Source organism: Amblyomma mixtum, chromosome 9 (assembly GCF_055824585.1).
Source record: "Amblyomma mixtum isolate Tamu chromosome 9, ASM5582458v1, whole genome shotgun sequence".
In the NCBI taxonomy this organism is placed as follows: domain Eukaryota; kingdom Metazoa; phylum Arthropoda; class Arachnida; order Ixodida; family Ixodidae; genus Amblyomma; species Amblyomma mixtum.
This window is the reverse complement of record NC_143020.1, coordinates 53,274,074-53,297,985: the sequence shown is the minus strand read 5'-3', so window position 1 is coordinate 53,297,985 and position 23,912 is coordinate 53,274,074. Positions and strand designations below refer to the sequence as shown.

The 23,912-nt window shown below is 51.8% G+C and overlaps 1 protein-coding gene across 1 annotated transcript in view; it reads right to left on the bottom strand.

The window, feature by feature from the left end:
* LOC149329016 (uncharacterized) overlaps positions 1-23,912 on the bottom strand; it is a 149,710-nt gene that overhangs the window by 112,275 nt on the left and 13,523 nt on the right. The window contains exons 6-8 of the mRNA XM_089562048.1: positions 23,544-23,690; positions 21,979-22,092; positions 20,977-21,222 (exon numbers count right to left, since the gene is read on the bottom strand). Of these exons, the coding sequence (XP_089418174.1) occupies positions 20,977-21,222; positions 21,979-22,092; positions 23,544-23,690 (507 nt within the window). The remainder of the gene's footprint in view (positions 1-20,976; positions 21,223-21,978; positions 22,093-23,543; positions 23,691-23,912) is intronic.

The following is a 23,912-nucleotide window of genomic DNA, read 5'->3' as shown; positions in this document are numbered from 1 at the left end:
TTTTATAGCCACCGGTGTCCATTGCTGCAGCCAGCCGTTCAAACCCTCCAATCAGGTAACGGCACTGGCCACCGTTCAAATTAGATGAATGGTCTAGAGGGGCTCAGCCGTTGAAGGCTTGCAGACTGGAAAGGGTGGGCGGCGAAGCGTCGCAGGTGTTCGAACCGACGGTGAGGAGGGGGAGGAGGAAGGGTCCGCGCCAGGCGCCGGCGAGGCGGGATGATTCACGCTGCAAGCCGCGACATGTCCGATCAGAGTCTGGGCTTGCTTTGCACGACGACGGGCGCACAGCGCTGGTTTCCAGAGGCCAGCGGAATGTTGGCGCCAGCACTACAATATATGCCCGCAGAGATGCCTCCAGCAACGTGCACGTGAGGGCTTTTAATAAAGAACATGTTTCTATCAAGCGTTTTTCAAAGCATGTCCGCCCTTGCACTGCGCCGAACGCAATGAAGACCGTATACGCTCTCGTATCGCGCTCAACCAACACCTGGCAAAACACGTTCAGCACATGAGCGCGGACTCGGAGCTGGAATCTGCGGCTGCTCTCGTGAAAGGCCTCGAGCACCATAGCACTATCAGCCGCGCGCTCAAAATTAAAAGCCGAAATATTCTGTCAATCAGAAGTATGCGATCGTAATATGAAGTGAGCATTTGTGCTTGCGAGGTCGTGAGACGATCGAAATACGATCGCGCATACGGATGCAAAACATATCAATAAACAGCTAGAACTAGTACCGCAAAAGGTGCGACGCAGACGATATGCACCGTGGCCTAGTGGAAACAAGCACCAGCATCGCGCAAACATCGCATGATCTTTTGCCCTCCTTTCTAGCACTGCGGTTGAGGTGTCCAACAAAAAAAACAAAAAAAAAAATAAATGAGCCAGCAACGCACCTTCTCTTTAATCAATTCTAGGCTAGCATCTCAACTTCGAACTTGGTACCGGCAGTGGATGACTGATTTTCGTGCAAGCGGACTCTCTCAAGTCCGTACGACGACCCTCAAACGGCCAGTGGGCTATGAAAACACAAAATGAGGCCCACAACTAAATTAATGCTTAAGAGACCTCGCTCGCAGCTTAGCTAAGCAATTAGACTCAGGTGTAGTAACTTTCGGTTAGGTTACCGGGGACAGCACGACGCCGTCCCCCACTACCAAAAATTTAGCGCCCATATGCAATATGGCAGAGCACAGCGCGAACTCAGTCCCACGCGCTGGCTCTGGAGGTACCGACTTTATGATCACGGACCTCGCGCACGCATTCTTCACTCGACGACAGTCCGCACATTAGCTACTCACCGAAGCCCTGCGTATTGCTCTAGTGAGGATTTCCCTATGGTACAAAAAACCGCGCGATATCAACGAGTATTCCAAACATGCCTCCCTGATTAAGAAAGCCAGGGTGTCTACTTTCAGGCTTTTAGTTCAAATGCTTTCTTAATGCAAGCGTGGACTCAGACCGAGCGTTCAACGAGCTGTTTTTTACTTACACTTCGTTCTGACAGGAGGGGCCCTCGCTATCCAAGCTGCATTACAAAAAAGAGAAAAAAAAAGTTCCCCTAGTCACGTGTTTTCTCAAGGACAACCGGGAACATTGCGCCGATGGCGCTGCCTCGTCTGCTTTGCGGCTTGTTTTGCGCGGAAACCCACCGAAACGGCGGCAACTAGTGGGGGCGGTTCTCTTGCCGGGCTTCTAAACAAATTTTACGCAACGGACTCTTCTAAATTCTTTCCTTCCTGCATGGTTCAGCACATATCAGCGCAGCCGGTTTCTCGCATCCTTGAGATCACTGCTTGGGTAATTAGCAGACGACGGAGAGATGGGATGGTAGCGGGAAGCGTGCACTGCCATTTTGATATGGGCTAGAAGGACCGCATTTCTTCATAAGATGTCTTGCGGGATGCAGGTTTGAGGTCCCCGATCATATAAGCCATTTAAGGGGTAGATCGGCAGCCGGAACGAGTTACGTTACGTGTGCTGCTTTTGCATTTTCTCTTTGCGCGGTTCACTGGATTTTCTCACCGAGTGCCCACCAACACGGGCCTCTAGAATTTCAACTCCATAGAGATTCCACGGAGATGAAATTCTAGAGGCCCGTGTACTGTGTGATGTCAGTGCACGTTAAAGAACCCCCAGGTGGTCGAAACTTCCGGAGCCCTTCACTACGGCGTCCCTCATTGCCTGAGTCTCTTTGGGACGAATACCAAACACCCATATACTGAACCAAACCTACGAAGTCCGTCAGGAATGCGCCAAACCAAACCACGAATAAGATTCCCAGTACAGGCTTATTCGCAGTCTAGTTGCTCCGCTGGATTTGAGGAACTGAGCTGAAAAACACTTCTTGCAAATCACCACAAGTAGTCATGGGAGAGCAGGGTTGGCTCCTTAGTCCAGGACTCCACTGCCTCTTGCAGCCTTCTCAACCGCTTCGATCAGCTTAAGCTGTTCGTTGACGTCAGAACTGGCCAGCCGGGACTCGCACTGCACTCCAGAAGTGAATACGCGTTTATTTACATCCGGCTTGCCGTCACAACACTCCCACGTAATCTGGATACATGCGGTTATTTAAGAGCAGGTTCGCGTAAACCCCCACTTTAATTTTTCCCCCGTCCTGGAATTGCTTTTAACAGCGACGCTGCTTAAGCCGGAGGTTTTTCCGCTAGTCCTGCGCACCGCTGGCTGTGTTCCTACAGTATTGAGGTCACCCACGGACGCCTGGCGCCAACTGTCGCAGCAAATGACAACTGCTGTATTAGTTGTCGTTCGCTTTGACAGGGGGCGCTAGGCGTCCGTGGGTGGTGCTAAAATAAACACTTATGTACCGACGGCTGGCCTGGGTGATCGTTGATCTCGTAAGGGGGGGGGGGGGGGGGTACTACAGACGACAACAGATAGAAATGACGAGTATAATCACGGTTAACTTAGTCGAACCAAACTCAAGCAGCATCGCTGTGTCGTTGAGCGCAGGGCCATGCCCTAATAGCGGCGTCCGTCGACGCGGCCTCCCCGGCCGCTACCGCCGCCGGCGTCCGCTCCACGCACAGCGGGCCGCACAGACCGGCCTCCAGGGTTGAAAGGTTGGCTACCTTGCGCCAAATTGGCTACATTTAGGTCAGCTTGGCGACAAAAAATTTGAACTTGGCTAGTTGGCTTCTTTTCGGCTACTTTTGAAATCGAAGTTAGGACTGTAATGGAGCTCTTTTTCTGCCAATGGTCCATGCATCTTTGCTTGAGTGCGTCAGAATGCCATACGTGAACACCATTATTCTGCGGTGCCAGTCTTTTTGTTGAAATTTTGCCTGTAATCATGTCCCAGACTTAAAATACTTCTTGCTCCTGTGTTCTCCCAGGCGAGATTTCCCCTCCGGAATGCAATGCTCATATGTAGGCTTCCTTAGAACCAGCAATAAGAAATGTCCCATCTCCATTCACTGAATGAGCTTCAGCTAAATAAGGATGTGAATTGCTACTTAGCTGATATACCTTGTTCCTCAGTTGGATACTGGTTTAAAGCGCGTTGATCGGCCACACATGCTAGCTCGATATCCGATTGGATGATGCTGAGAATTACAGTCTTGGTTAAATTTTTTCAGGGCAAATACGGCTTCCTTTTAGCCGATTACTGGGGAACCCCTGCTGAAAAAAAGTTCTATGATGCAATAACCTCATAGATCATTCATCATAGAATATCATAAAATCTGTATGACAAATCATACAAACTGTATGATCAATCTGATTGATCTGTATGATATGAACTTTTTTTCAGCAGGGACGGGAAGAGCAAAAGGCTTTGAAACGCGATGACGAAGGCTGTTTGTATCGTACAGCGATATCCCGAGAGCCTTAAGTTCCCCAGTATACGGCTGAAAAGGAAGCCATGTGACCTGAAAAAATTTGACCACGGCTATGCTTTCTAAGCCTTTAGAACATATGAACTGCATTTGGCGATCAGTCTATTCTTGCAATGTAAAGCTGAAAAAAGATCACAGGACAGAAATAGAAAAAGAAATAGGCTCATCAAATCAAACCCTTGTTTATGGAGCAGTTAAGAAATTTTGTGGGAAACTATGCCAGGCATGCCATATGTATATATATATATACCACCCTCATTGATCCAACCCAAACCATCACCGAAACGCAAACACACCTTCAATGAGCAATTGACAGCTTCTACAGAAACACAGCCAAACTGGCTGACGCGCTCCGAGATAAATATTTGCACGCAGACCAGGATTATGTGGTCCGGCGTACTCGTATGCAGGTCCTGAGAACGCAGAGCTGGCTCGAACGTTCTAGCTTCACGACCTCAAAGCGGCCCTTGCCAAAATGAAACGAGGGACAGCCCCAGACAGGAATAAGGTGACGGTGAAACTTCTCGCTAACCTCCCCGAACAGACCTACGAGCGGCTGCTCGAATATATCTATACAATCTGGGCGGGAGGTACGCCTCTTCCGGTGGATTGGAAAACGGCCCTCGTCACATTCATACCCAAACCAGGCAAAGCTCTTAAAACCGATAAACTCCGGCCCATCTCTCTCACTTCTTGTGTAGGGAAGTTGATGGAGACCATGGTCCATGATAGGCTTTCCTGCTAACCAGAAACGCACGCCTTTATAGACCCCATATGCGGGTTCCGTATAAGATGTGCTGCTGCAATTTCATAACGACATCTTTTATCCTGTCGAGCACCCTAGCGACGAAAACGCGGTCCTCGCACTGCACTTTCGGGGTGCTTTCGACAATGCGACGCATGATATCCTCTCCCACATATCTAAAGTGGGTTGGGTACAACACATTCCAATGCATTGGGTAATTCCTCACAGACCGGCAATCGTATATCCGACTCGAAGACAAAGAACATGGCCCGTGCCAATATGGCACGCGAGGTATTCGACAGCGTGCAGTCTTCTCGCCTCCTCTCTTTAATCGGCCATGATGAAAGTCCCTACACCTCTGGGTGGGGTCCCCGATGTGCAGCATGCCCTGTACGCGGACGACATCACCCTCTGGGCAACACACAGATCGGTTGAAGAAATCGAGGCCAACCTGCTGCAAGCGGAGGCTATTGGGGACGATTACGCAGGCCGCTGCGGCCTTGAGTGCTCCCCGAGCAAATCGAAATTCGTGCACATGCGTCACAATCCAAAGATGAGAACCAAAATTGCCCTCTCCATGCTTAGCGGCGCGATATCTAAACCCGAGCAAATCAGAGTATTGAAACTCTACATACACAGGAACCGCAATATTAACACCACGCGGGTTGCGATGCAAACAAGCCCAGCGGCTGGCCAATGCATTCGTAGCCAGCCGAATCCTGTATTCTGCACAGTACCTCCACCTGCGCAAATGCGGTGAGAACGCTGTGGAAGTGATTCTCCCCATGATCTGTAAGAGAGCTCTCGACCTCCAACTGCAACGTCCAACCAACGTCTCCTCGGTCTGGGGATGACAAGCACCTTTGGGGAGCTGTGCTAGGCTCATCTCGACAACCAATACTTGCGGTTAACAAAATACGTGCGGGGAGACGCCTTCTGATCCGCCTGAACATCACTTACACAACCCAACAGGAGAAGCGGATATCCCTGCCCGAGGCGTGGCGCTTTGCCCTGCAGCTTCATCCCCTCTTCAATAACTTGACAAAGGATGCCTATGGTGTCCACCGCCTCTCGCGAGCGGAGGCCATTTCCGAGCAGTATGGTGCTCGACCAGAGGTATTTTACATGGACGCGGCTGGTCCACACCATGGGGGTTGGTACACGGGGGCAGTCGTCCACCAAAACATCCCAGTTAAGAAATTCACCTTCCTTGCCCCCAACATTATATTCGCGGAGGAAGTTGCTATCGCTCTTGCAGCTGCGGATCCAGCGTCCCGAGTCATTATCACCGACTCAAGGGAGCTTGCCGCAATTTTAACAGGGGCAAATTTCAGATCGTGCCACACAAATTTTACATAGATGTGAGTACTGGGGTTTCCCAACCCGGAGCACCATCATCTTGGCCCCAGCACATGAGGGGATATAGGGAAATAAAGTAGCGGACGCTACCGTCCGTGAGCTTAACCGCCGGGCATCGCCTCTGCCGCTGCCTGATCCGGCTACTGATTTCAATCCGGCTATTACTTTTCGGGAGGTCCCTCTCCTGATTCAGACCGCTCACGGCCGATACCCACCCCCCTGGAAAGTCCTCAAAAAGGCGGAGCAGCGCTGGCTTCTTCGCCTCTGCACCAACACGGTACGGCAACCGGAAGTGCTTAAAGATTTCAATTCGGCCTTTTCGGGCGAGTGATCACAATGTGGGGAAGTGTTTGCGGACACGTTTGAGGAATGATCTGCGAATCCTGCTTCACCCGTCCCCCCACCACCTCCCCCCCCCCCTCCGAGAGGAACGGGAGGCTGCCCTGCTCCGTTGCTCAAATCTCCAAGAACAACGAGCCCTGGTGACAAGAGCTCAGTGCGCCACGGAAGCCAAAGGGTCCAGGACTAGCGATCCCTCCTTGTGATTGTGAGGGCCCTTCAGGAACGGCTCAAGAAATACCCCTTTTGTAAATAGTACAAACAACGTTAGAGATCACTGCGCCATCTGCACTAGAGAAATGCGTAAGCATGATGTCACAATTTATGACGTCACACCAAGACGTAGACATACCACTTCCACACGTGTCAGGTCAACTGGGACTCGTGAACTGAAGTCGAGACCGTCAAACCCCAAATCGATGACTTATCGATATCTTATCGATACCACAATGGTGTTAATCAAGCTCCATCAATTGCCCATCCGAGTTTTTAAACTACGCGCCACGATTCGTTTCAAATTTGGAGCCATGCGTTGGCTCCGCCCATAATTCCGGTCACGTGATACCACACTTACGGCGTTTTCAAATTTGACGCCACTTTTGCTACTGCCCCGCCCCCTTTTAGGACATTTTAGAACCCACCTAGACCTCCCAATTTCCCGTACGAGATTTTTTGATGCTCTATCCGATGGCGCCATTCTTTTTAGCATAAGCCCATTCGTTCGGACGTAATAGTGCGGACAACCTCGTGATGACACGAAACCGCTCACTTTTTGGATATTTCTTGCTGCAATTAACTAAATAACCCACCTCAACCTCCGGTTCCCACATATGAGATTTTTTGATGATCAATCCGATGGTACTCTTCTTTTTCGCATAAACCCATTCTTTGGGACGGAAATGTGCGGATAAGCTCGCTACCACGCGATTTCAGCCGAGACCGCAAAAGCCACGTTTCAACTTCCCCTCCTTTCCAGTACTGTGGTTCAGGTGTTCAACCAAAAAAAAAAAAAGGACTCCGTTATGCGCCTTTCCTTTACTCAATTCTAGGCTGGCATCTCAACTGTGAACTAGCACCGGGGAGTTGATAGCCTGATTTTCGTGCAAGCGGCCTCTCTCAAGTCCGTACGACGCCCCTGAACCGGCCAGTCGTCTACAAACAGGTAAAACCAGACCCACAACTTAATCTATCACCACAGCAACGCTGAACAGACTTCGCTCGCAGGTTAGCTAAAACAATTAGACTCATGTGTACTAACTTTTGATTAGGTTACCGGGGCACAGCACGAAGCCGTCCCCCACTACCAAAAATTACGTGCCCATATACCCTAAGAAAGGTATTGGCAGAGGTCAGCGCGGTCGCAGCCTAAGCGCCTCGCTCTGGAGGTACCGCATAGTGATCACGGATACCCCGCACAATGACGTGATCATGAACGTCCGTCATGTCCGAATGTGCCGCATAGCTACTCATCGAAGCCCTGCGCCTTGCTTTAGTGCGGATACCCCTATGGTACAAAGAACTGCGCGTCATCAACGCGTATTCCAAGCATTCGTCAGTGATTAATTAAGACAGGGTGGGCTCCAATTAAGCTTTTAGTTGAAATTCTTTCTTAATGCAAGCGTGGAATCTGACCGAGCGTTCAATGAGGCGTTTTTCATTTACACTTCGCTCCGACAGGAGGGGCCCTCGCTAACCAAGCTGCAACAAGAAAAGGTAAAAAAAAGTTCCCGAAGTCACGTTTTTTGCCAAGGACAACTGGGAGCACTGGGCCGATGGCGCTGCCTCGTCTGCTTCGCTGCTTGTTGGGCATGCGCAAATGCACCGAAACGGCGGCCAACTAGTGGGAGAAGTTCTCATGCCCGGCTTCAAAAAAAGTTGAAGCAGCGGACTCTCCTAAATTCATTCCTTCCTCCATGGTTCAGCACATATTAGCGCATCCGGTTGCTCGCATCGTCGAGATCACTGCTTTCATTCCTGGGTTTCCGTAGGACAAATCGTGAAGGTATGTTGGTTGACGCACTTTTTTATTTTCGCATAGTAACACTACTTTTTTTCTGTTTTGATAACACGTCGCTGAAGCTTGCTCCGAGACTCGTGCGAGTCTCTAAGCGAGAGAGGGGTTTCATCTTGAAGAAAATCGGTTGACCTGAAACTGCGTATCTGCAGCGTACGCCCATCTCGTCTTCTAAGGCGGAAGCCTTTGATGTCGCATCGTTGTAAGCAGCAGTTGTCGACAGAAATGCCACGCTTTTCAATTGGTCGTAACGGTCGTGACGTCACAGTGGGCGAATTTCAAACGGGGCCAATTGTACTTTGGCTAGTAACCATGCAACCAATTGAAGGGATCGTATAGTGATGCTCCAAGTAAGTGGGACCGAGCTTAGTTAATTGCTTAATTACCCAATTAGCATAATAATAAGTAAAACCGAGTAGGAAATCGGTCCAGCTTGGGAATCGAACACCGGTCTTCGGCGTGCGAGAGAAGCATGCTATCCAGTCCGCCATGCCAGCTCGATGGTTTGGATGAGCAAAAACGGGTCTAGTGAATACGGTGTCTTCGCTCACTCCCATCCTCCTCCCTTCCCTTCAGGCGAGGTTTAGATGTCCACCGAGATATGAGAGACAGATACGCTTCCTTTCCTCAAAAATCAATTTACCGACGAGCGAGGCGCAGAACCGAATGGGCAATGGCGTTCTATGGACTCCCTGGCAGCGTTGCAAGACGCTGTCGCGTTCCACTCTAGAGGCGAAGCTTAACATCTTAACCACACATCAGTGACCACACTTTAGGCCAAAAAAGTGCCCCCTGAATTTTGACGGGTGTCCACCGAGATATGCGAGACAGTTACCGCGTAATTTCCTTCTCTCAAATACAATTTTCAGTTTCTTCATTACGGGCCATCTTTGTCTTTCTTCTTTCACTCCCACTTCCTCCCTTCATCTACGGTGCGGTTCAGGTGTCCACCGAGATGACAGGGAATTACTGCGCCATTTCCTGTGCTCAAAAAGCGTTGCGTTCAAAGGGCAAGGCATCGCGCCGAACGGGTGGTGGCGTTCCGTGGCAGCGCTGCAACACGCTGTCGCGTTCCACTCCTAAAGGCGAAGCTTAAGCGTCAATAATTAGCAGTTAATTAGTATTCAGGCATTAATCAGGAATTAACCAATAATTAGTGATTTGTCATCACTTAGTAATTAGTACTCAATGACATGTGACGCCACCAGTGCCACAGAAGCAGCCAAAGTGGTGCGGAAAACGCCTTCGCCTCTACGCAATTTAGACAGTCAAAGTGCCCCTGAATTTTTGTTTTTGATGGTGTTGCGACTCAGAGAAAGAATGCTATATACAGACAGTTGCGCAAATCAGAGAAAATCGAAGAAAAATTCTCTCGGCTTAACCGCGCGTTTGTTCGGGCTCAAATTTTGCACAGAGGTTGCATTTGGTGGCCAGTTTTGTTTTATACTACATTTAGGTGGGGTACTTGCCTGATTCAGTCAGAATTTTTTGGAAATCCCCATCGTATGTGGCGACGACGATCCAAAACTGAAAGACATCGCAGCAATGGTACCCGTAGCGCCATCTCGCACCCACCGGAGAAACCCAGCTGTGCTAAGTGGAGAGCTCGTTTCTCCGATGGCTGCGAGATGGCGCCACGCGTACCATTGCTGCGAAGTCTTTCGATTTTGGTTCTCCGTCGCCACAGACGATGGGGATTTCCAAATAATTCTGCTCGAATCAGGCAAGTACCCCACCTAAATGTAGTATAAAACAAAACTGACCACTAAATGCAACCTCTGTGCGAAATTTGAGCCCGAACAAACGCGCGGTTAAGCCGAGAGAATTTTTCTTCGATTTTCTCTGATTTGCGCAACTGTCTATATGTAGACATGTGCGTCATAAATCGTCAGTTGAAAGTAGAGCATGCATTTGTAGATATGTAGATCTAATATTTTCAGTGATGATGCAGTGTTTTTGTTCTGTTTAGTGTTTGAAAGAAAACAATCTACAGCTGGTTTGACGTCACAGCGGCAGTAGCGCCACAGGTGCGCGGCGCGGCGTAACTGCAGCCGGGCCGTCTGAAGGAGCGAGTTGGTCGCCCATATTCACTCCGCTAAAGGTCAAACGTAACTGCGGCCGGGTGACGCGAAGGCTTGAAAGTGCGAGTAGTATTGCTTTCGTAATAAAAATGAGCCAGTTATGCGCCTTTCCTTTACTCACTTCTAGACTAGCATCTCAACTGCGAACCTGGTACCGGGGAGTGCATAGCCTGATTTTCGTGCAAGCCGACTGGAGATCTCAAGTCCGTACGATGCTCCTCAACCGGCCAGTCGTCTACTAAAAGACAAAACAGAGCCCACAACTTACTGTATCCCCACCGCTAACGCTCACAGATTAGCGACAAAATTGGGCTCAGTTGTACTAACTTTTGATTTAATCACCGGGGGACAGCACGAAGCCGTCCCCCACTACCAAAAATTATGTGCCCATAGAAACTATGGCAGAGCTCAGCGCATTGTCCCCACGCCTCGCTCTGGGGGTGCCGTCTTCCTGATCACGAACACCCCGCACGCATATCGGTGGCTGAGGAGAGTTCATACGCTCGAAACGAATGGCCGGCATAGCTACTCATCGAAGCCCTGCGCATTGCTTCAGTGAGGAGGTCCCTAAGGTACTAAAAGCCGCGCGATATCAACGCGTGTTCTAAGCATGCGTCCCAAATTTATAAAGGCAGAGTGGCCTATCTTAAATCTTTTAATTGAAATCCTTTCTTGGTGCAAGGCTGGACTTGACCGACCGTTCAACGAGGCGTTTTTCATTTACACTTTGTTCCGACAGGAGGGGCCCCCGCTATCTACTGTATTACAAAAAAGAAAAAAAATTGGCAGAGGCTTAGCTTAGTTAAGCCCGGTAAGTTGCGAAAGCGGCAATTTCCTCACTGGCGTCCCAGAACCCTCCTCGCAGCGCCGCCTCTCCTCCTCCGCTCTTTTCTCCCTTCTCCTCTTTTTTTCTTTCACGGCTGTTGCGCTCTTCGGTCTATTCCTCCGGCGAGTCTGCCTCCGCGCACCGCCGCCGCGAATCTGCGCGTCTTCTGGACTTGGTCAGCGCGCCTCTCAATGTGCTGACGCATGAACACGTAGGTGGTGGTGGAAACGTTTATTGCCAATGATGTAAATCGTAGGGGGCGCCTGGTTTGCCGCAAAAGTTTGCATGATTACGAGCATTGGTCTGGGTATCGGGCAAGCAGTCCGGGTTTGTAGTTGTCGCCAATGTGCAGCCTGCGCTACGGTGAGGGACGGAGCGGGGGGTGCGTATTCCCTTCTTTTGTCTCGGTAATACGAGAGAATATCACGGAAGGAGACCAGGTAGTGCATTCCCTGCTCACGACAGTATGAGGCATTAAAGGCTTTCGCCTTAATAAAGCGATTCTGCTCGTATTGTCTTTCACAGCTGTTCTGCTCCTGGCGAGCTTCTAGGGCGGCCGGCTCGCGATTTTCGCGTTGCCCTTCGAGCCATTTGTGTGGCCGGCAGGTTCCTCGCGCAAAGAAGGCGACTGCGCACGTACTTAAAATGGCGTTAAAGGGCGATTCACACGACGGTCCGTTCGCCCGCGGCCCGCGCACTACCTGGTCTCCTTCCGTGATATTATCTCGTATTACCGAGACAAAAGAAGGGAATACGCACCCCCCGCTCCGTCCCTCACCATAGCGTAGGCTGCACATTGGCGACAACTACAAACCATACTGCTGCATGCCCGATACCCAGACCAATTCTCGTAATCATGCAAACTTTTGCGGCAAACCAGGCGCCCATTACGATTTACATCATTGGCAATAAACGTTCCCACCACCACCTACGTGTTCATGCGTCAGCACATTGAGAGGCGCGCTGACCAGGCCGCGGTTCAGAAGACGCGCAGATTCGCGGCGGCGGTGCGCGGAGGCAGACTCGCCGGAGGAATAGACCGAAGAGCGCAACAGCCGTGAAAGAAAAAAAGAGGAGAAGGGAGAAAAGAGCGGAGGAGGAGAGGCGGTGCTGCGAGAAGGGTTCTGGGACGCCAGTGAGGAAATTGCCGCGAAAGCAATAGCCCTGGCTGCGCCTGGTTTGCCTGGTGGTGCGTCTTTGTAGTTCTGTATTTATGAAAGTTTTGCCCATTTGTTTTACATGGCATTATACTCACCACACGATGGCCCCCACGTGCTGGGAGATTTATGCGTGCCTCGGTCGCCAAAACGAGCGGCTGACGCTACCGGATGATTGTCTAGAAGCTTCCCTCTTCTTTCACTCCCACTTCCTCCCTTCCTGTACGGTGCGGTTCGAGGGTCCACCGAAATGACAGAGAATTTCCTTTCCTCAAAAAGCGTTGCGTTCAAAGCGCAAGGCATCGCGCGGAACAGGTGGTGGCGTTCCTCCCTTCCTGTGGTTCGGGTGTCCACCGAGATGACAGAGAACTACTGCGCCATGCCTCGCCCTTTGAACGCACCGCTTTTTGAGGAAAGAAAATGGCGCAGTAATTCTCTGTCATCTCGGTGGACACCCGAACCGACGGCTAAGCGCGCCGCGCGCTGTAGGAGCGGGAGTTAGGCCGCACTTGGTAGCTGCGGCCTCGCTACGCGACGGCGCGAGTTGGAGCCCCTCTCTTGCAGCTGTGACGTCAGACCGCTAAGCGCGCCGCGCGTGGCAGGAGCAGGAGTTACGCCGCGCTTGGTAGCTGCGGCCTCGCTACGCGACGGGCTGAAAGTGCAAGCAGTATTGCTTTCGCAATAAAAGTTCCCCAAGACGCGTGTTTCCTCAAGGTCTACTGGGAGCATTAGGCCGATGGCGCTGCCTCGTCTGCTTCGCTGCTTGTTGCGCATGCGCAAACGCACCGAAACAGCGGCCAACCAGTGGGGGAAGCTCTCTTGTCCGGCTTCTAAAAAATTTGACGCAGCGGAGGCTCATAAATTCTTTCCTTCCTCCATGGTTCAGCCCATATTAGCGCAGCCGGTTTCTCGCATCCTTGAGATCACTGCTAGGGTAATTAGCAGACGACGGAGAGGAGGTATGGTAGCGGGAAGCGTGCACGGCCGTTTTGATATGGACTAGAAAGACCGCGGTTCTTCATGCGATGTTTAGCGCGATGCAGGCGGTTGGTTGGTTGCGACTGAGAGAAGGACGAAAAGGAAAGTGCACGGACCTGCCGACTGGCTCAAGCCGAGCCACGACCGCTGCCACGTGCAGATAGAAGAGAGTTGAAAAATAAGAGGACAGAGTAAAAGGCAGAGTAAAGACGCGCGTCGCAACAACCGCGTCCGCCGGAACGGACGCTGGCTGAAAAATGGATACACGGCCGCAGCCCGAAGGCTGCAAACCGAATGCCACACAGGCGCTAGACCACAGTGCATACCACGGAGGAACACTTTTCCTTCTTCCGTGGTGCATACCGTCTGTGTCGTCTGCGACGGCGCCTTTTGCCTTAGTTCGCGTTGTTTATTTATTTGTTTTGCTTACGTGTGCGTGATCGCACTGTTTCGATTCACACAATGGTTTGGGTGTGAACTTCGTGCGCCCAGCTAATATTGCGATGGTGCTCGAGGCATTTCACGCGAGCGGCTGCAGATTCCAGCTCCGAGTAGGTGGTGGTGGTGGTGGTAACTTTTATTGCCAATGATGTAAATCATGAGGGCGAAGCCCCCTACATGGCACTTGGATGCCTCCTCAATGTGAGGAGGAGGCACCCTTACAACGCGAAGGATAGCCCCTGGAGCGCAATCCTTCGGTGAGCGCTGGAGATGATCAGGCGCTGGTCTTGAGCGGACGAGCTGGTCAGAAGAGACTCCCAGTAAGACTCCGCCGCGGTTGGTGATGGGGGATGAGGGAAGGTGGGGCATGTGAGGAGGGTGTGTAAGAAGTCAGCTGGTTTGCCGCAAAGTTTGCATGATGACGGGAATTGGCCGGAGTATCGGGCATGCGGCAGTATTGGGTATGGAGCAGTTCGGGTTTGTAGTTGTCGCCAATGTGCAGCCTGCGCTATGGTGAAGGATGGAGCTGAGGGTGCGTATTCCCTTCGTTTGTCTCGGTATTACGAGAGAATATCACGGAAGGAGAGTAGGCGCTCCGAGTCGCGTAGAGGGGGCTCGACTCCTGCCCGGAATGTGAGACCTCGGGCTAGGGAATGAGCCTCCTGGTTCCCAGGGAGGCCAGCATGTGCTGGCGTCCAGACGAGGGTGATGAGGCGCCGGGGATGCCAGAAACGTAGTAAACGAGCAGCGGTGCTGGATATGTAGCCCTTGGCATAATTTAAAATTGCAGATTTGGAATCGGAGATAATATTTGTGGCAGATGTAGAAATGAGAGCAAGCGCGATGGCTGCCTCTTCTGCCTCTGTGGTCGAATTGGTAATGATTGAGCTGGAGGTTTGTATTATTGTCGGCTACCGCCAGGGCCATACGGGAGCCTGTCGTATATTCCGCTGCGTCCACATAGACCACCTCAGGGTCCTCGCTATACTGTTTGTGGAGGGCCCGAGATTTAGCGCCTATCATTCCAGTGCAAGTTCGCTGCGGTAAAGGTGTATTATTACAGGTACGATAAGCAGCTAAATCTGTGCAGTACACCCGCTTGTTCTAGAAGAACATTCAACAAGCTGATATGTGCTTCTGTCGAGATTATGTGTGCATTCCTTGCCGGAAGAAAAAGCCGGCGGGCGACGGACTACACCTTAACGGAACGTATCCCGATTCTTTTCTGATTGCTGTCCACAGGAAGAAGTTCACAAAAGTAGAAATCCCAACGACCACAGCAGAGTCAATCGTTCAGGGTCGATCGTCCGCGGACATAGCAGACATACATAGCGCGTAGTAAACAAACACACGGCGGTTTTTCCCTGCTATGTGGTGTCGACTGAAAGACGTTAGATGGCAACTGCGCATCGCATGCTTTTGAGTAATTCTCGAAGCTCACACACGGTTCACCGAAGCACACGCTGGCGTTGTCGTCGCCGATGTATACGGTTGCGCAAGAGCGTTCAGCTGTTTGTTCTGCAATCTGTGGCAGCCCTCAATAACTCCAGGTCGTTGTTTTCTATCTCGTGCATAGCAACGAGCCCCAGCTGAACGCGAAGCTACGGGAAGCATCTGGCCTCCGTGATCCGCGCTAAACCTGCCGCCGTGATTGCCGGCCAGGTGGTTCCGGTGGCCGCCAGCCCTTGCAACCCAGGTCCCACAGATGGCAGCACCTGTTGTGCAGTGGCGCACCGCTATACCGCTGCACCACTGCGCCAGTAATGGTAGGAAGACTCCCGGCGATCTATAAATCCAATGCACAGAATGACCAATTCCGCATATACGGATAGGCATCAACCTATTATCGCTGTCCGAACAACTGCCATTCGTGAGCACTGGATTTGAACACCGGAATCGTAGTGAAAACTGTACTGTCAGCGCACCTAACTCTCAATTGGCCTAACTACGCAAACTGACCATCTATTTTTTGTTACTGTTGTAGAACGGACTGAAGAAGCTTCCGTTCTTATACAATTGGCCGCAGTTATACAATTGGCCCCGACCAGGGCAGTGTCATGGTGGGGAGAGAGGATTCGGTAGACATATTCGACAGCGCAAAAAGCGTCGAGGTGGTGAAGTCGACACGGGATTGGATGGGACACCAAGGTTTGTGGGCTCTCGTAAGTCCGTAAAAATTCACTTCAGAGCCATTAGTGGAGATTAGGCGTAAATAGAGGCTTTTTGATTCCGGGTACCGTTTCCGCAGCAAGTATGTTCGTTTTAGTACGAAGTTGAGAAGCTCGATCCTGTTGCAGTTTTTCGCAAGCTGGGTCGTCACGGGTTGTTTTCCATCTTTCGTTTGTAATCCTCCCGGTCGAGAAGGGCCGTCGAGTTTCCTTTGTATGCCGGAAGCACGACGATGTCTTTGTCCTCCCAGAGTTGCCAGAGCGCTGACTGTGCCAGTCATGAAGATAATCGACAATCGCCTCGCTTTGGAGCAACAAACGTTTTTTAGACAATCTTTGGATAGGTTATGAGGTTCGCGGTTCGGTAGCTTGAAAACAACCTATGACCTTGGGCCTAACTTCGCGGGCGATGGGTTCGATATCTTTGGTCTCCTCTTCCACCCCTAAAACAGGTAAGGCCGTGAATACGGACAACCTGAGGCCCATATCACTGACCTCATGTGCGGGCAAGCTTATGGAGACGATGGTACGGGATCGCCTCTCTCCATACCTGGAGAGTAAGGGCTTCTTTGCAGTCACCATGTTCGGGTTTCGCCCTCACATGTCTGCACAGGATGTCCTTCTCCAGCTGCACAGGGATGTAATACGACCCACAACTATGCAACACAATGACAAAGCCATCCTCGCCCTTGATCTGAAAGGGGCTTTCGACAATGTGAAACACGGAAGCATCCTGGCCAACTTGAGTTCTACCGATTGTGGGGCTAGGACCTACGCGTATGTAAGAGATTTCTTGTCAAATCGCCAGGCCTTTCTTCGGATTGAGGGCGAGGAATACGGCCCTTACATGATGGGAACACGGGGTACCCCTCAGGGAGCAGTGTTATCACCGCTCCTGTTCAACATTGCTATGATGCGCCTCCCAAGCCAATTGGCCCGGGTGGAAGGCATTCAACACGCGTTATATGCAGATGATATTACAATTTGGACCACTCAGGGGAGCCTTGGAGACATGGAGGACCGCCTTCAGCAGGCTGCTTCCATAGTCGATGCGTATGCTAATGACTGTGGGCTCCAAAGTGCTCCAGCGAAATCAGAGCTTCTGCATGTCAGAGCGAACCCAAAGGATAGGACAGCAATACACATCTCTCTGTCAGGAGGTCCTATTAGAGAGGTGGAGGAGCTCCGTATCCTGGGCCTTTTCATTCACCAGAGACTCAGACCGGACTCCACTATTGCGAAACTCAAGAGAGTAGGCGAACAGGTAGGGCGCATGATCCGCCGCGTTTCCAACAAGCGGGGTGGTCTGCGGGGCAGGGACGCGCTTCGGCTCGTCTATGCCTTCGTGACTAGCCGGATCCTCTACGCCGTGCCATATCTCCGCACTACTAAGCAAGACGAGGCGCGAATAGACGCCATCATCCGCAAGGCAACTAAGCGAGCCCTGGATCTCCCGGTGGCTACCTCTAATGCCAAACTCAAGGCATTGGGGGTGCTAAACTCCTACCAGGAGCTGCGGGAGGCCCACCTCGTGAACCAATACACGCGGCTCACGCAGACGGCTCCTGGGCGCCGCCTGCTAAACCGCTTACACATCCAACACGACTGCACTCCAGAGGAGGCGGAGCGGTCCCAGTACTATGGCGCCATATGCTCTGGGTCTCCCCGCTCCCCCGTAACATGGACACCGACATGCATGAAAACAGACGACAAGCGCGGGCTCGGGCTCTTGAGAGACAACACGGCTCCCGACCCGGTGTATATTATGTAGACGTAGCAGGGCCATCGCCCACGGGATTTTACTCGGCCGCTGTCGTTCACCAGGAAATGCACGTTGATGGACTCTCCTTTCGAGCCCCGAATTCAATGCGGGCCGAGGAAGTAGCGATAGCGCTTGCTGCCGCCCACGCCAATTCGAGAATAATCATCACGGACTCCCGAAAAGCATGTGAACATTACTTGGCAGGGGAGATCTCCCCCTTAGCTGCTTGTATTCTACGACGGACTGCCACTGATCCAACACCCAAACGAATCATTTGGGCTCCTGGCCACCAGGGCTTACGAGGTAATGAGGCCGCTGACGCGGCTGCCCGAGCGCTTACTCACCGGGCTCCTCATCCCAGCTCTTCTGGCTCGGAGACTAACCAGCCGCTGCTGCGATTCAGGGAAATATTAACACATTATAGCGACAACCACCGCCTTTTCCCGGCCCCTGAAAAAGGGCTGAGTAAGACGGAGGAGCGAACTTTAAGGCGCCTGCAGACAGGTACTCTACTCTGTCCTGCAATAATAAAACATTACGATCCTAACACGGATGGGCGATGCCCACACTGTGGGGAGACCTGTGATATCTTCCACATGGTGTGGGCATGTACTCAAAATCCCCACCTCCCCCCTTCCCCTACCCCTTCCAGAGAGGCATGGGAGACTGCCCTCCTCAACTGCTCCTCGCTTGAGTCCCAAAGGGCTCTGGTGAAACGGGCGAGAGACGGGGCCTCGTCGTGCGGTGTCCCGGACTAGGGACGCCGACCATGTAGCGGGGCCACTCTGTGGCTCCCAAACTCTTTTTTTACAATATAAAAGTTTTCACCACCACCTCTTCCACGACTGCCACTATTTGCGCGACGGGTTGTCTCGTCGACATGGTGCCAATCCCGATGCCTTCGGCCAAGGCTGACGTTTCGTCTGGAGACAGCGATTTTGAGGAGAGGTTTGTGACTAAGTCGGAGACGTCACCTTGCGTCCTACCTATATTATCTCTTCCTTTCCGCATATTTCGAAGTACTATTTGGGTGAATGCGAATACTATTTTCCCTTTAATATCGGTGTTGCCTGTATATGCTGAAGTAAACTCTGTTAGCAGCAGGAAAGGGTGAATGTTCGCTTATAATAGTTAATACTGCCACAGAAAACCAATGGGGAAGCTTTTCACGATACCAGAGATGTTAATTGCAAAACAAAATACAAGCATACCGATGGAAGATATCCAGATATAGTGATTGGTAGAGTGAAACCTTACAATATACTAAAAAATTGCGTTCAAAAATTTGTTCCCGTTCAAGACTGCTTTTATCCAAAATTGTTGGGTATGCAATAGCCAATTTATGTTCTCAATGGGTGGCGTGCCTTCGCCGCGCATAAGTGATCGCACCCAGCGGAAAAGAAATTTTTCACAGCACCGCCAGTCTCTTCGCGTGCCACTAACCTTGTAAGATTCATAGAGCCGCTTCCGCCCAATGTTAGCAGTACAAGAAGGACCCTCGATGTATTCGAACATATTTTCAAGTGACTCCATTTCGACTCCCTTCGTCGCGCTGTATAAGGCTATACATATCCGGCTTTGGCAACACAAGACTTGGGTATTGAGCGAGTCTCTTTTTTGAAAGACACAAAACTGGAATCTATAAACTGATTTTAATGACCACCTGTCCACGTTTTCCGCTCCAGAGCTGCCCTGGATTTAGGCTACAGTTATCAGGCTTGTTATAAGTCAGGTAGCGTGACCAGTTGTTACGGCTCGCCCGGGATTTGAAACGGTCTGAAGCTTCGAAGGTTCGGGATACGGAAACAAGCAGGTTTAATGGCACTTATTAAGACACTTATTTACATAATGAAGAAAAGAGCAAAGAAACAAAAATTAAGAGTTCATGACGCCGAGCGACTGGATGAGCCTTTTACCCAGGGCCCAGAGACTTCGTTCGCACATAGAGTGTCGGTTTAATACCGTCAGGCTCCACCCCTTCTTCAGGCGGTCGCCAATTCGCCACGACGCACAGATCGGCACAGCACAGCACACGGAGGCACCTGTTGCGGAGTCCACGCGTGGGAATTGGCGAGGAGGAAACATAAGTCTGCAGCTCTTTCGCACTGCGGTGCAACACTACTGCTAGCAGCACGTGTCTATCGAACCCAGGAGTGGCGTAGACGTGCTCGCGCCGCGGCCGCATCTGCGCCGGCTTCCTCCGATTCGTTCCGGGTCCTCTAAGACGACGTGACTCCTTTCTTCCTTTGTCGTCGGTTCATCGTCGGTCGCTTCTAGAAGGAAAAGTCGTTCGCACCGAGCCGAGCGTGGGAAGAGCTCCATCGACTACTTTCCAGCTAGTCATCCCTTTTGGTGGGGTCATCTTGGGGTCAAACGACCTTTCGAAATTTCCGCTGTTGAATCCCCACCGTTATCATCGCGGGTCTCAAGTTGGGTCGTAACAGGCTGCACACAAGTAGCGCTAAATGTACTGGCAGCCACAGGTGGCAGTAGCCATGAAGCTAGCCAACAAAGCGCTTTGCGGGAAAAGATTGTGGTAATCCGGAATTTTTTCACTGCGTTAGCATTAGAGCGTCCACTCAGCCGCTTAGTCGTCGTATGTACGGTCCCCCTGTGCGCCCACCGGGTTGTGGGCAGCCTGGCCTAAGTGGCCCACCTGCCTCCTAGGTGGCCCCTATGCGGTAAGTGGGCTACCTAGGTCACGTGACCCTGTGACGTGATCACAACCTGCCTTTGTGATGACGTCACGCCGTCGCAGGTGGCAATTCAATTAATGATCGGTCACGAGAGGTAGCTCGGGAAGAGCAAGCTGAACATCCCGAGCCCCACCGATCGCATCACTTGCCACCGCAGCACTGGCGCATCGCTTAACCGCTGCACCACTGCGCCAGGAGTCCCAATGATCTAGGAATGCAATATAGAGAATGATCAACGTCGCATATACGGGCATTAACCCATCTACTCTATCGCGTCATGTCCCCTCTAGTTTTAGCACGGTAGCATTAAAGCCTGCACTTACCGATTCCGCCGATCGCTGTATTAAGCCTGCTCGACTTCGAACCTTGAAACGAAGCCGAAGTGAAAATCGAAGTGCTATGACGCACATAATTCGCATTTTGTGTAACCACGCTAAACCTGCCGTCATTTTTTTGTTCCGTTACTGTAGGGATCATGTGCGGCACAGCGTTCGACAGGTATGCACGTCCGCAGATTGAAAGCCCGCGTACTGTACGGGCGCAGTCCCTCACCTCGAGCTCGTCCACGTGCGGCAGCGCCTGGTCGGCCAAGCCCAGGTCGCACAACTCGCAGTCCGTCAGCTGCAGCCGCCGCAGCTGGGCGCAGCTCTCCGCCAGCCCCGTCAGGCTGACACCCGAGAAACGGCGCAGGACGAGTCGCTCGAGGGGCAGCGCGGACAGGGCGGAGGCCACGGCGCTGTACGGGCAGGGCCTGGGACTCTCGGCCGTGGAGAACAGCACCGACAAGGAGCGCAGTTCCTATCGGTACCGGTGAGAGGGAGAAGAGCGACAGCTGTCGAGAGCACGTTTTCCAACTCTATGACGTCATTAACGTAGCACGGAGAGGACTAGACGCTAAGGAGAGTGACGCCCTCTGTGCACAGAGGCGCGAACAAATGTTTCCCCTCCCCTCCTGCACCACTGCGGCAGGTATGGAGGAAGGAGAATTCAGGAGAAACCCTCGCTATCTGAGATGCACGCCAAAAAATGGGCCGGAAGTGACGCACTTTCGCAAGGACTGCTGGGAGTCTGGCTGACGGCGCAGCCAATAGTAACGCTGGGCGGAGCGGCGTCGTCTGCTGCATTGTATCCAAAAAATGTGACGTAACCATCTCTCCTGAGTTCTTTCCTTCCTCCATGACGCCTGGAATGGTATACTCCCCAGGGTTCTATGTATATAAAGCAGAGAATAACCTTCTGCACATCTGGCAAGAAACCCATTACGCAATCGCGTCATACCGTTAATGCGGAGCTTAAGCGTCTCCTCCAATATTTTCCAAACCTTCGTGCCTCGCACTAACACGTTCTGACACATTTGGGTTAAACAACGCTTCCGAAGATTCCGTCCCTGACGCTACGGGTCTCACCTGTGCACCAGTTTGACGGCAGTGCAGCCACAGCGGTAAACGGCGTGAGCGAAACTAAAGGCTGTTTGATAACAAAGATGAACGCAAGAGAAGCGAGAACAGCGCAGAGTTGCAGCCCTGCACGCGGGCCATCAGTTGCCAAACGCACCTTGAACTCTCTGACGCTGGACACGGCATCCTTGGTGGCCACGCGAACCTGCAGGTGACGCAGCCCTGGATGGCGTTTGGCCGCCAGCTTGACCATGTCCGACGACGCGTAAGTCTGCGCACACAGGAGGGGCAGATAAAGACCTCGTCTTGAACACCATTATTACTTATCAGCAATCCGTCTTTTCCGCAAGATCTGGCACCCTCTGGGTAGTGGCGAATATTCGTCTGCTACTGATTCAAAACGAACTCCCGTGGAAGACGCAGCGCCTGCGACGTGGCAAATGCGTGTGCTTGGCAGCTGCCATCATCTGTCGCATGCGCCTGTCACTAATAGGAACTGCGCATGCGCAGTAGGGGCAGGTGGTTTCATTTCCAACCGGCGGAGCTGGAGGAGAAGAGGAGCGCATGCGCAGAGTGGCCTTGTGAAAAACGTGGGTTGCACACAACGTAAGCCCCCAAGTGCGCAGGAGCATCCTAAATACGTCCACTGCGACACACAGGCCGCACCCATAACTCTCTAATTATCCCTGCCCGGCGCCAGCCCTGCGCTCTGCAAACTTCCTAATCTAATCTGGCCACTTAACTCTCAGCCACACCTTGACCTTACCTTCTTTTCGGAATCCACTCCATTACCCTTAACGACCACCGGATATCTTGCCTTCGCATTACATGCACGGCGCAACTCCTTAATTCCTTCTTGATGCCAAACACGACATTACCTCACGTTTGTTCACTGCATCCACCGGTACTCGGGGGTCAACTTTCTGCGACTGCTACGCAGAAGGTACAGGCACGAAGCCGTGGCTTCCACAAAAGTACCGACCTCACGGGCTCGCGAGACGACCACAGAAGCTGGTCGCATACGCAGATTCCACTGCATAGGTACAAAAAAAGAAACTTTTTACGAAGCTCGTTCGGTGGAAAAGCCGTCGGCGTCGTAGTAGTAGTTGGCAGCGTGCGACGGAAAAATTCTTATCAGGCCAACCGCTTGCTGCAGAATGTTCCGAATGGTGCCATACAATTCAGCTTTTTGTTCAGCATTAACTTACTAGTTTAGTTAGAGCCTAGCTTGCGGCAGTAATTCGAACCAGTGACCTAAAATCGGGGGCTTCGGGTGTCCACCGATATATCTGACACAGTTACTGCGTCATTTCCTTTCCTCAAATCGAATGTTCATTTAAATCAGTATGACGCCTCGTTCTGTCTTCCTTCCACTACCACTTTCGTCCCTTACCTTACGGCGTGGTTCCACTGTCCACCTAGATATAAGACAATTACTGCGCCATTTCCTTTCCTGAGAAATGAGTTGCGTTCAAAGGTGCAAGGCGTCCTGCGAACGGGCGATGGCGCTCCGTGGACTCTCCGGCACTGCTGCAACACGCTGTCGCGTTCCACTCCTAAACGCGAAGCTTAAGCGGCTGAGTTAAACGCGTGTGACACGTCTTGTTAACGGACGGACGGCAGTATGTGTCATTAAAGGCTTTCGCCTTAATACCCAACGCTACAAACAGAGTCTAAGGGATCGAGGACGTAGGCCTTGGCGCCACTTCTACGAGTACTCGCCTGTCTTGAATGCAGACTGGAGCCTAGGACCAGGCTGCTCCACTGGCGCTGCGAGCCACCGTCTCCAAGGCCCTGCTTCGAGCCAGAGGCTTCCGGGGAGGGTGACATGTCTACCATCTTCTCCAGGTTCGTCTCCAGTTCGGTCAGCTGCGCAGCACACCCCACAAAGAAAGCAACAAAATGTGTTTTACACACGTACAAAGCAGAATTAATTCCGCCTCGTGCCTTGTGATAAACTTATCTTGTGCCTTAGATGCGCAAGTATAGTCTCCATGTACCATTCCTTGTCTAAAAACTGCCTGCCGTGGAACTCCTGACCGTAGTGATCCCCATAGCCCACGCTGGACCTGCTACACTGCTCTCTGCACT